The sequence below is a fragment of the Wasmannia auropunctata genome, unplaced genomic scaffold (genome assembly GCF_000956235.1).
Source record: "Wasmannia auropunctata unplaced genomic scaffold, wasmannia.A_1.0 LD336033.1, whole genome shotgun sequence".
Classification (NCBI taxonomy): domain Eukaryota; kingdom Metazoa; phylum Arthropoda; class Insecta; order Hymenoptera; family Formicidae; genus Wasmannia; species Wasmannia auropunctata.
This window is the reverse complement of record NW_012026857.1, coordinates 238,260-251,154: the sequence shown is the minus strand read 5'-3', so window position 1 is coordinate 251,154 and position 12,895 is coordinate 238,260. Positions and strand designations below refer to the sequence as shown.

The following is a 12,895-nucleotide window of genomic DNA, read 5'->3' as shown; positions in this document are numbered from 1 at the left end:
TTTATTTTTTAATGACAGTTTGGTTAATATTAAAGGTAAAGGAAAAACTTTTCTGTAAAATTTTAACGTATACGTTTATTTATACTTATAAATAAAACTATTTTTGTATTTTTTGAACTATTTTTCGTATTCGTCAATCTCGTCAAGATCTCGTCGAGATTCGAGATCAAGATCAAGATCATATATTCGAGATTCTTGAAAATCCGAGATCAATATAAATATTTCAAGATTTTTCGAGATTGAGATCGAGATCGCAGAAATCTCGTCTTGTCTCGTCTCGTGCGCATCTCTACTGGCAAATCCCAAGGTAAAGAAATTTTGAAAGTCAAGATGATATCGAACACCGGGAAATCTCTGAGTTTCCTCGTAAGAGAATTAAGTAACGGTTTGGCAGATTTCACCGAAGCTATGTGAAGAAAACGAGTGAAAACCTACGGGAGTGGAAGCCTATACGAGACCTACAGCTACGACATGTCGACACCTTGTTTTTTTTCTCTCTCAAACGACGTAAATGTCGTTAATGAGGAATGGGAGGTTTTTCCAAGATGCCCACGTGCCTTCTCGAGCTTGTTCATGGTGCGTTAACTCGAGCGCTGCTTCAGGCCTAGCTAGATTTAACTCGAGCGGAAGAGAAGTGGCTCCAAACATATCCCGCGATAAAAAAGTCGCGCCGGTCCACTTTGATGCAGCTCCAGTTTCCGAAAAGATAAAAAAAAAATAGTACAACAAAATAAAAATATGTATAGATAGCATACTGTGACAAAGAAGAAGCGCCGCACGACGGAAGTGAAAATATTCTTATCGCAATGTCGCGAGCGTGAAGTGAAGTTTTTGGCGGTCACCGTACCCCCGTCAGCTCCGTGGCGTATACAAAATACAAGACGGCGATAGTGTGTCTACACACACAAGCAGGATATAAATATCTCCCCGGCCGGGCAATCTCCGAGAGCAGCGCCGCAGCTTTTCAGCACGTTGCTCCCGTAACGCATAAACGTCGATATAATTTATTCAACCTGTCGTGTTTAGTGATCTCAACGACTCACATCCTTCCCTTATCAGTGACCCGAATACGAACCCTCACACTCTCTCTCTTTCTCTCTCTTTTCCTCCTGTCGTCTCTTCTTGCCAAGCTCTCACGCCTAAATTAGCCGCGCGTGGCTGATAAACGGCCCACACGTTCGATGGAAATTATTTCGTAAATAACAAAACGGATGTTCTTAAATCATCAAGTCTATTAAAGCCATTTTTTTAAAGAGATAATTACGGATTAATATTATACTCAAAGTAAATCTGTCAAATAACTTTATTGTTTCGTTAGTGAAGCAACGCGTCGATCGACGAACGAGATTCGCATTTTCTTAGAACATTACGGCGCTTCAATGTAATCTCGAGAAACGTGGAATGACATTTCGCGGATGGGAGATGGAATCCTAGATGCACGTGTCTCGCGATTGCAAAACCACCGCACGTCGCGGCATTAGCATAAACTCTTTGTTGTCGGCGACGATGCCTAAGTCGGATTGCGCCGTTTGATCGCTCGATATCGTCTCGGCTCTAATGCGTCGGTATGCGCTTCTCCTTGGTAAACCATACTATGAACGACTAAAACGGTCGACGTGGAGGCTTCCCGCAGGCCGTTTCACGCCGCGGGGTTTTATGAAGCGACGATGTAAATAATAGCGCGAGACGAAGATAGAAAATTGTGGAAGTATAAAAGCAGAGAAGTCGATTACTCGTACCAATTTTTATAAGTAGTAATTTACATTTTTATAACTCGACGTTATTTTTAACTTCAAGTATTATTCGTCGTCTCTAAGAAAATTTCTTGAAAAAATAAGGAGAGGTAAACTTTTGGTGAATTAAAGGGCAAGTTCTCCCTCGCAGGGCAAGCGGAAAGGTGTTAATCTCAGGGAGATATCTGTCAAAGTCATACACAGAATATTGCATCGATTTGTGCGCAGGGGGTAGTGACCTTGTATTTCTTGCGTATACGAACTTGTTTTACGCGTTCGACCATATGGTCGACATGTGCATTCTCTGCCCTAGCAGCCGCACGTGTGCCGCACCAGGATGCGGCCGCGAACGAGCGTGAATAATCGGTGGAATCAGCGTCGCCGCGTCTTAGTCATTGTCACTTGTCGTTTACCGCTGTCGAGCGAATTTCAAATGGATTGAGCAATTCGGTTCCATTTTATTACAAGCCGTCGAAGGAGAACTCTTGCAATTTTTTGTAGGCATTACGGACATATCTGTTTTTTTTTTTTAAGTACAAGGACTCGCGAGACTATATAGTGACTCACGCGCGATTCTCCTAACAATAAGAGACGAACAAATTTCTTCTTCACGCCATTCCATAGAAAAATATTGCTTTACTATTTAAATGGAGATCTTTGCTCGTTATACAATCCATTGAACTGTATGTCTACGAAGTAAGTTTTTTAAAAATACGATTCACAAGGACAGGAGCTCGAATAAAATTTGCTGTCTCATCGAATCGTTATTTATTTTGAGATCCCGCGCGAGAGTCGACGTGGAATTTGTTTGTTCGACACTTCCGAGCGACGCGATCCGGCGACATCGTTAGCAGCGTCGCTGCAGATGCAGAATCGCGATTGAATGGCGACTCTGCGAAATAGATGCAACTCGGACGATCGACGGACAGACGTTGCGAGGAAGTCTTTCCGGTTTCTACTCGCCGAGTGGTAGTGGTGGTAGTAGCAGCAGCAGCAGCAGCAGCAACAACAGCAGCAGCGAGTACTTGCAAGCCGCGCCGCGGCGTAGTAGTGACCTTTCAGCCTCAGGATACTGCCTATCTTATGCAAGCCCGCCGCAGCGTGTCTGCGGTTTCATTCACAACGAGACGCACGCGAGATTCTCGCCGCACTCGGGAGGTTCCTGTTAGCACGAATGCTCAAGTTTAACAGGCCGATACTTATTTGAATACCACAAGCACTGGCTCGCATTAGCGAGCAAGCGGGAAGCGTTTAAATGCACGCCGATACGGTGTGATGGTGAACTCTGATACGGGGATAAAACATTGCGCGGCTTTCTCTAGAAACTACTCGGTGTCAGCGAGATCGTCGAGAGAGAAATATCATTTTAAACTTTAACATTACTTCAATTGAAACGTATACAACATTTATACAACATGAAACATTGTAATATGTACGTTATAATATACGTTGCTTTGACAATTGCAACTTTCTAATTGCACGTCGGGAAGCGGTATGAATCAGCGATAAATTTGATATTCGCAATTACGCATCTGCGATTCACTGATTAGGGAGATTGCGTCTCGTATTTTCACATTAATCCGGGAATAAATCTTTCGCGAGCTATATTACTTCACTATTCCATGTAACGTTTCGCAACGCTGACAAATTCGTTATGCAATTTTACTATATGATCGCGGTTCTCGCGATTCAACGGTCGCGAAATGAATCGCGCGAATTATTAATTCTGCTCTGTCTGGTTTGCGTTCTCGACCGCTCGTCTGCGTGGGAGCTTAATGAAATACAGATACACCGTGACAAGGGTCTAAGGACTACGGTGACTCACGGTCGGTGCCCACATGGTCGATTGAACTGCCTCATGAGATTCATCGAGGATCGACCGTGACATTTATGTATCTGACATATATACTGCGAGATTTATAAATAATATCACAATTTTAAATAGTTTATAATCTTTTACAAATTATTATTATTCTCTCATCGTGTCGAAGATTTCAAAACGATGGCAATTTTTATAAGCAATTACTGCTCGAACGGAGATTTTAACATAATTTTTGTACATTCGTAATTTTTTTTTAATATTAAAATCGAACGATATTATTTCTCCATGATTGGTAAAGCAAAAAGAAATTTGAACTAGTAATGAGGTGCGAGAAATGGGTGGGTCGTACTTTCTGACTACTTTCAAAAGGATATTATTAGCCGTGTCGGAGGCTTTTCACAGTTCTCCTCGCAGGTGCAACATCCGGCTAGGTAGCTCCGTTCGCTCGTTTTACAGCAGCTAATTGCTAATTAGGAGATACAATAGCGGTACGCATGTTGCCGCCGCGCCACGACTTCGCCGTTGTCATCGCCGTCGAAGTCGTTGTGTTCGGTCACGGTCATATTCTTGACCCTGTTAGATGGCTCAAATGATGTTTATTGACGGCCATTATGTCGGAATTATGTCGGCATTGCCTGCTGCATTGCTTCATATTATTTTAGAAGTATAGAGCCCATGAACTCGCTTTGATTCTATTAAGCCGGGGAAGCTGCACGTTTAAACAACTGCAAAATATATATAAGTGAGATTTTCTTCAAACTTATAAAGTGATTTGGATATAATAATAATAATTATTATTGTACATAATTACAAACAAGCCTGAAATTCTTACTGAGAATATCGATAGAAGTATAATTAGAAATGCAACACTTGAGCTCCATTTTTTCTAAGAATAATTGTGATGTGATTTGATGACGAATTAATGGCCGACATTACGCGCTGGCAGCGGTGCTATACGCGTTAATAAAAATCGCATTTATATTACTTGCAGAGCCGCGGCCGGAAAAAATACCGACGACCGATATAGCCACCTTGTTAATGGCAGTCAGCCGCGTGCGATAAGATATTATCGTTATCACTTGTGACGGTTCACGTGATTGCGTAATGCGTGTGTACCGTTGCGTGTGTGTACGCGAGATTCGCCGCAACGCGCACTTACGAGAATCACGGAAAATGGTGATTGTGAGACGAGCCGGTGGGATAAGCAGGAAAAACAAGCGATAAGAATTGATAAGATTTTTTCGAATTGAACTTTTCACGTGTTTATGACTAAATCCGAGATTTGCACAGTTCTCGCAATTTATCTCACTCGATTCTCTCGGTATTTGCATACTCCCGGAGTAAGTGCTGGATCAAAGGGAAATATCCCCGGATGAATCAAACATTCATCTCGTTAGGTGCTCTGCCCTCGGGATTTTGAACCACGAGTGCTTCACGTCGTTGAGCTTTCCTCTATAATTATTCGCGAATATCACACTTTAAATAATTCAAAATAATTTACACGAAAAGATTTTCTGTGATTCTCAAACGTATTTTTGAAGCAACCTTGTTACACGTAGAACCTTGTTTAATTATTCTGAAACTAATCGATATCGTCGATTAAAACATTTCGTGACGTACCCGTTTTTTCGAAATATTTATTATTATTAAATTTTTAAATTCTATTTATCAATGGTCTTTTGAAATATTTATATTGCATTATAAAGTTGCAGCTTCTGAGCGGCATATTTAATTTTTAACGAAATACATTTGGGCTCTGATCTCTGATGACAGTCCTGGATGATTTCAGGTCTCGAGAGAGCGGTGAGTGAATTACCGCGCGGAGGAGCCCGGAGAATCAAGCAGCCGGTGAGCCGAAGATGCCGCTTCCGAAGCGATTGGTGGAGCCTGTGCATGTAGCACGCGGCACCATCCCTGATGACTTCCCGCTGCCATCGGAACTCGAGGCAGCCACAAATGGCACCCTGGCCAACACTATCCGACAGCTCTCCAGCCTGTCGAGGCACGCCGAGGATCTGTTCGGCGAGCTGGCGAGGGAAGCGCACGGATTGAGCGATCGTGCGAATTCCCTGCAGGCTAGGATAGATCGTTTGGCCGTCAAGGTTACCCAATTGGATAGTAATGTCGAGGAAGGTAGGTGAAGAGACGTGCTTGTGTTTCAATTCGCGCGCAGTAAACCGCGATATACGAGATAATTAAAACGAAAGAAAAAGGAATTGAAGTTTTGAAGAATTCTAGATAAAGATTTAAATGATATTGAGATATCCTTATTTTCTGTGCAGTCTCGTTGCAAGATATACACATGAGGAAAGCCTTCAAGAGTTCCGTGGTGTTTGACCAGCAAGTCGTCTCCAGGGACACCATGCCGACGGCCATGCTGGAAACGTATCACCAGTGCGACACGCCGCCACCCCTGGACAAGCTTAATATTTACAGGTAATTAGCGCCGTTACTTTACATGAACTCAAATAGTTTAATTCGGTAGTAATTGAGCCGTTAATTATTCCCTTGACTTCTCAGGGAGGACGGCAAGGACGGTTTGAAATTCTACACCGACCCGAATTACTTCTTCGACCTGTGGAGTCAAGAAATGCTCAAAGACACGGAAAAGAAATTACACGACCGAGGAAAGAAGGTAGGAATTCTCGCGGGATGGTACATTCAAAAGCGCATCCCGACAACTATCGTATTATTTATAACATTCGTATACTGTCGTATTCTGATTCTACGAATCAGTCAAGTTTAAGTTCGTTGACCTTCGAAGTTGTCGAGGTGCGCGAATTCGTAAGCCGAACTAGTTTCTTATGATTACTTAACGTGTCTAATATGCTGCGATTCTAACTACTGAATTACTGTCCCCTTCGTTGTAGAGCGAGTCTGAATATGCCGAACCGTTCAGAGAGGCAAGTCGATGGTTTGGATCTTTGTAGTTTCTTTTTAATCTCTCTTATCCCTCTTACGAAATCATCCAACAGTGTTTCAGTGAAACCGATCGATCGCCACTTCACTCTCATCGCATAATCACCCTCTTTGTGGTTTTTTCTTTCATTAACCGACCTTTTTGCGCGCTGATATAGAGACTGACGCTAGATGCTCGCTTTCTCGAAGTTCTGTAGTTGTGCTAATGGCCACGTGTTTTCTCGGTGGCGACATACACATCGCTTTGCGTAGATCGAACGCGAATAGACTTCCTTCGTCGAAGTCCAAGTTTGTCGATCTTCTCGATGATCGAGAACCGAGAAGGAAGAGGGCAAAAAGTTCCATCTACGCAGGGCATGATCTTAACTCAAAGCCCTTCCTACCTTTTCCATAAACCGAGTTGTGTTTTTTTTTTTGATACTTGAAACAAGTCTCTCACACCCACCGTCACTTTGTGGATCACTTTGATGTAATGCCGTTCTTTGCAATTTTCATGCAAGTTTTGAATGTACTTTATAGAAACTGCGTTATTATTCATCATCCACCGATTCATCTTCGACCGACACCGGTGTCCTCACGATCGCGATTGTCTCATCGTCCATTACAGGATTATCTCATCTCCATGTTTGTTCCGTAGAAAATAAAAGTGTTGCCGTAAATAGGAAGAATATCATTTTTTTTCTCATGACGATAGATTCTTATTGCAAAATTCAAATATAATAATTTTACGAGGCTCCACTTTTATTTTCTACACATATACGTTCATATTTCACTTAACTATTGATCCAGTAAAGTCTGATTTGACTCAGAAATGGTGATGCTTTTAAATAACGTTTTTTTTTCTTCTCCAATTGCAACTCTATACAAAACTCACTAAAAGAATGTTCTCAGTCGCTGGATCAATCGTCAGGATGTTCTTGACTCAAACCGATTGTGCTTGACTTACATGCGGTGCACCTTGTTCGTTGTCTCCTTCGCGTTATGCATTTTAAATCGCTTTCTTTTTCGCGAAACAGCCGCACAGGCCTCGGAATGAGGGTGGCGGCGGAGGTGGCGGCAGGCATAAGAAGCGTGTGAGGCAGCCGCATAATACGAGGGAACGACAACGGCAACTGGCCGTCGGCCATGGCGAGTACATCATGCCAACGCAGACGGTGCAGTACAGGGCGCCGCACAATGTGCAACCCGACGACGCGTTACTGGGAATGGTAATGACGGATCCCAGGCCACCGAGGCCCAACAGCATCGAACTGCGACGAAGCTACCCCCCAGAAGAGCAGCATCTCTACAGCCCGCCGTCTTCCGATCTCTACAGGTGAAAATATTGCAATGACATATCAATAATAATATAATACAATGATATAATTGATAATTCTAAATATAATAATAGATGATAGTTAGATAATGACACATTAACAATCAGAACACATTTTAATTCGTGCTTCTACTTGTTTAGTAAAATCTAGCAGAATACTTTTCTGTAGAATCTCTAGTTTATATCTTTACAAGCAATTAATAATTTTCTCTCGTTACAGGGGAACGAACTATATGACTCAGGGCTACGATGATAATCCATATGGTTCGCACTACGCTTCGGGACAGGCACCGCCCGGCAGCGAGGCGTATCAGAGTCCCGGCGGTCAGAGTACTCCGAGCCGGGGCGGTAGGTCGCGACCGTCGCAGCCGCCACCGGCGCCGCCGAGCAACGCTTCCAGCAATTCGACGCCCACGGTGGCATCCGCCAACAACACTCCCACGAGGGGAAGATCCATGAGCACCGGCAGGGATACCCTGCCACCGCCACCCCCGCCACCAGGAGAAACCATGTCTCCTCCTTCCATGAACGGTACATTAATTATATTATCATTTTTAATTTACAAATAATCGTATTTAATCGAAAAATCCATCGTTTTAAAAAAATTATTAATTACGATTATTTTTAATTATTTTTAAAAGAGAAGTGTAATAACTTTGCACGACTTATTGCTAATGCTTCAGGTTCCATACCGCCGCACTTGCTGAACAGGAGCGGAAGTCGGTCGGACAGTCCTCTACCGAGCCAACGTTCGACGCCGACGCCGCCGAACCATGCAGGCCAGTTGGGTACGGACGAGACGGATCCGGCACCACAGGATCTTCCGCCACCTCCACCCACCCCAGATCCCACCCCACCAAGACCCATCTCGCCTCCATGCAACATCCCGCCACCTCCACCACCGCCGCCTCCTCCACCGGTCATCAACGGACCCACGGCACCACTGCCGTTGACAAACGGCGATATCGCGAAGATGATCGCGACCAATCCGCCGAAGCTGAAGCCCCTGAAGAGTATTGTAGACGGCCAGCTAAGGAAACCCGTCAATCCGAATATTCCATTGGTCGATCCGCGAAACGACCTGCTCAAGGCGATTCGCGACGGTAAATTACATCTGTATTTTATTTTTTTGAATAATTTAAGAAAACTCAAGAAAAGATAGAATATTTTTGGAGTTTGGAAAATCTTCTATCTTTGATACTCAATAACTCTACGTAAAAAGTAACGTTATTTTATCCGAAGCAATTGTATCTTTCAGGCATAAAACTACGCAAAGTAGAGAAGATCGAGCAGAAAGAGGTGGAGCGCGTGAACGCGCTCAACGACGTCGCGTCCATCCTGGCGCGCCGCGTCGCCGTCGAGTTCAGCGACAGTGACTCGGCGTCGGAGAGCGAATGCGACAGCGAGGGATGGGGCGAGCAGGAGAGCAGCAATCTGGCGTGACCCAACTCTCTGTCATCCGCCGCCGTTACTGCCTCCTAGGGTAAACGGCCGACGATCAATTCGTTTCGACGCTCCGACGCCACCCTAACGTTCTACGACGCTGTAAGCGAGCCGATCTATTTCTCGTTTCTCGTTTTCGTATTTCCGTAGCCGATATCTCAATTTGCGAGGGATCACGAAACGCTCGCGCGCTTTAAACATTGTGTATTCAGAGTTTCGAATTTCCGGAAGAGAATCCGAAGAAAATCCTGAATTATTAAAGCACAATTCTGCACGATCCTTTCGACGAAGATTATTCGTCATTCGGAGAATACACTGGTAGAACCTTAATTTATTATTGCTCGCCCAAACAAAGACAATGTAAACTTTATTGACGGAAATAATTCGCTCCTTTCATCGCGTTATTGATACGACAAAAATTGAAATTATATCGATATTTCGCGTCATATTTCGTTATTAATATTAATCTTCTGTATTGAGAAATTCATTCTGTGAAAAGACAAAAAACTATTGCTGTGAATGAAAAAAAGTAGAAAAATGTTAAATTTCTGAAAAAAGAATTCTTGAAATACGTGTTGGAGTTTGCATGATTTCGTCAAGATCGTCAATCATAACGTCGTTCTTTGTTTCACAAGTCAAGCCCGTGTTATTGAATCGGCTGGTCAGCCACTCAGTCAGCAAAAGCAATAGCACCGTTTAGTTTTAATCGCTCTGTTCTTCTCGTGGAACAGAGAACATTTTCGAAGACACGCTAATTGTGGTCAATTTAATCGCGAGCGTAGTTCAGCCGAATCGCGATTCGAGTTTTGAATGCGACGAACGGAGCACTCGTGAGCTCATAAGAAAAAAAAAACAATGCGAAGATCACACACTAAGTTAATAGTGTAATTCGTAGCTCCAGGTTGTAGGTCCTGGAACGACAGGAAAATCCTGGAGGAGACGGCTGACAGGTTGAACGCCACGTTTAATAATATGTTTAAAATAGTGCGCTTCAAATTAAAATACCTTCCGCATATATTTCCGGCTTGTACGGCCATCTCAGAGATCACAATTTAGATATTAATATACTGCGACTAAATATATATCATATATATACAATATATTATTTTATATGTTATCATTATATAATCACTGTATAAATTTCATACATCAAGAAAAAACATAAATTTCTATAAATTTATATGAATTTTCGGAGGAACGTATAAGAAATGTCAAATAAAAATATGTTAAGCTAATTATTAGATTTCTACGCGTAATCTTGATATTTATACAAACGAGACACATAATTCTGGTCATAACGGTGTAATTACGGGGCGTTCAAACTGTCGGCAGAAATATGCGCACACAGAGGAAGTGAACATCGACTTGCCGAAGTCGTGGCTCACCCAGGTAGAACGACTTCCTTCCCCGGCACATTCCATAACGACGCTGTTAACGACGATAGCGCATGGCGATCGTTCACTCACACACAAACACACATACACACGCAGACACACGTACATAAATAAATAAATAATATAAAAATAATAGTAATAGTAATAATAATATATAAAACGTCTCTACTTACCCCATAGAGAGCGCTCCGCGTTAAAATGCAGATACACCATCGACAGGACGGCGCGAGTTAAACCAAAAGGCGCAGGGCTCGGTACTCTCGAGCGAGATTGTAAGATAGAAAACCTTAAATACCGAAGCTCCTTTCGTATTCTTGTCGCGAGAATCCTCCGGAATTTTCTTATCCTCCGCCGTTCCCGAGCCGTGATCTTCCACGTTACGACGCACTGGTAGGAAATGCGCGAGACGACGCGAAAGTAATCGCGCCAGTTTTACGGATACAATTCTTATCCCCCACGTTTCTCTTCTTTTTTCCCCTCTTTTTTTTACGATATATTATTACATTCACCATTGCTACAATGACAATCACATGTACAATAAATATTTCGATTGTTTTTTTTTTCAAGAGAGAAGAAAACAGATTATTGTATTATTTCACATTCGAACGGTACGATTACTTTTGCCACGTTGAGAGAAACCAAAATACTTCGTTTAAGCGTAGAACGGCGCGAGAGACTAGACGCGATGGAGGATTCATTGTTTTTTAGCGTATCCATTAGCGTGTAACTCGGTGGGGAAGAAGACGAGAGAAAGGGGGGCGCGTATATATGCAACACGACGTATTGTTGTTTAACGGCGCTGGAGCACCGGATTTGCCAATCGGAGGGTAAACGGGGAGGAAGAAATACGATTGTGATTTATTTTGCATCGATGTGGCGAAAACACGACGACGACGACGACGATTCTAGATAAGTCCGGTACGCATATGTATACCTACATACGTTGTATTTAAATATGTACGTATATATATGTATACGCAGATATATATATAAATACATAACATAGAATATATATATATAAAGAAAAATATCGATCGCGGCAAGGATTGTCGCGAAGTTTTCACGGCGGTGGTGAGGAAGACGAGCGTTTCTTTTCTCCGCTACCTCCGTTATTTCCCCGTAAGATCTGTAAATTTTCTTGTACGTACTACAAACCTTCTGTAAGTAAAACGCGACAATGGGGCGAGCGATTCTGTTGGACCAGGTAAATGGACACTCGAAGAAAATTTGCTTAGAAGGTTTACTTTAAGCGTGTATCTCTTTGATTTTACAAAATTTAATGTTTATCGCGCTATTCGATTCACTTAACTGGCATAATTGATATAAAAATGTGGTATGAAAAAGTAAAAGGGACATGCGAATCATCGACAACGACGTGTGTGTACATTTACGTGAGTCTTTGAATATATAGCCGGGAGAGCTATATAATTACAGTGTAACAATAATCAACGAGGCTCGTTGAGACGAAAAGCGAAGTGCCCGATAGTTCGAGCTTAAGTTTAATTTATTTGGAGCTGGACGAAGTAGACCGGGCGATTTACAAAAGAAAAAAAAGGAAAATCGCGCGATTTCATACACTAATCAAATCAAATCAATTAGTTTTAATTTCCGATTTAATCCAATATTATTCCGTCTGTACAGCAATCAACTCAAATTCCTCGTAAGAGCCGAAAGCATTTCACGAATGAATTAAGTTTCGTTATACCGTTTTCACATTTGTGAAAGTAATTTGAGTATAGATTTCGATTTTGTTTAGCTTCCTAGATAAATTATACTTCACGTCAGAGATGTGTACTTTTTATTTGAATAATCCTTATTTTTCGTACGGGATGCGCCAACTGCTTTCTTTCTTAAAAAAAAAGAGATAGATTTTTGTTTCTTATATATATATATTTTTTTTAATTTTATATTTTTCGGATCACGCGCGTTACACACAAGAAATCCGTCAGGACATCATCGCTCTCACGGAGATGTTGGCGCATCCGGTATACGCGCAAATGGTGCGCGCAGTGCAGATCGAAACTAGACGTAAGGACACTAGACGTAAAGGATATTCTTAGCTATCTCGCCAATTTACGACACAGTATTTATCACGATGGTTTTTCTAAGGAGTAGAGGGAAGGGCAGGAAGAGAAAGAAGAAAAGGCGAAACGGGATTGTTTTTTCTTTTTTGGATGTAGGCTTCTCGATATCGTGCGAATTTGTATGAACGAAATAAATATAGTTGTCATTCGTCTCAACCGCGCTTTCCCTCCTTCCCCCCGCAGAG

At 42.4% G+C, this 12,895-nt stretch overlaps 1 protein-coding gene across 2 annotated transcripts in view; it reads left to right on the top strand.

The window, feature by feature from the left end:
• LOC105452303 (wiskott-Aldrich syndrome protein family member 3) overlaps window positions 1–10,085 on the top strand; it is a 20,129-nt gene extending 10,044 nt beyond the window's left edge. Inside the window, exons 2-9 of one of the 2 annotated variants that reach the window (XM_011693278.1) lie at window positions 5,345–5,688; window positions 5,838–5,991; window positions 6,076–6,190; window positions 6,426–6,458; window positions 7,491–7,789; window positions 8,010–8,320; window positions 8,473–8,892; window positions 9,048–10,085. In XM_011693278.1, the coding sequence (XP_011691580.1) occupies window positions 5,415–5,688; window positions 5,838–5,991; window positions 6,076–6,190; window positions 6,426–6,458; window positions 7,491–7,789; window positions 8,010–8,320; window positions 8,473–8,892; window positions 9,048–9,232 (1,791 nt within the window). In that variant the 5' untranslated portion in view covers window positions 5,345–5,414 and the 3' untranslated portion in view covers window positions 9,233–10,085. The remainder of the gene's footprint in view (window positions 1–5,344; window positions 5,689–5,837; window positions 5,992–6,075; window positions 6,191–6,425; window positions 6,459–7,490; window positions 7,790–8,009; window positions 8,321–8,472; window positions 8,893–9,047) is intronic. The other variant, XM_011693279.1, reaches the window with a different exon arrangement.
• Window positions 10,086–12,895: the final 2,810 nt, after the last annotated feature.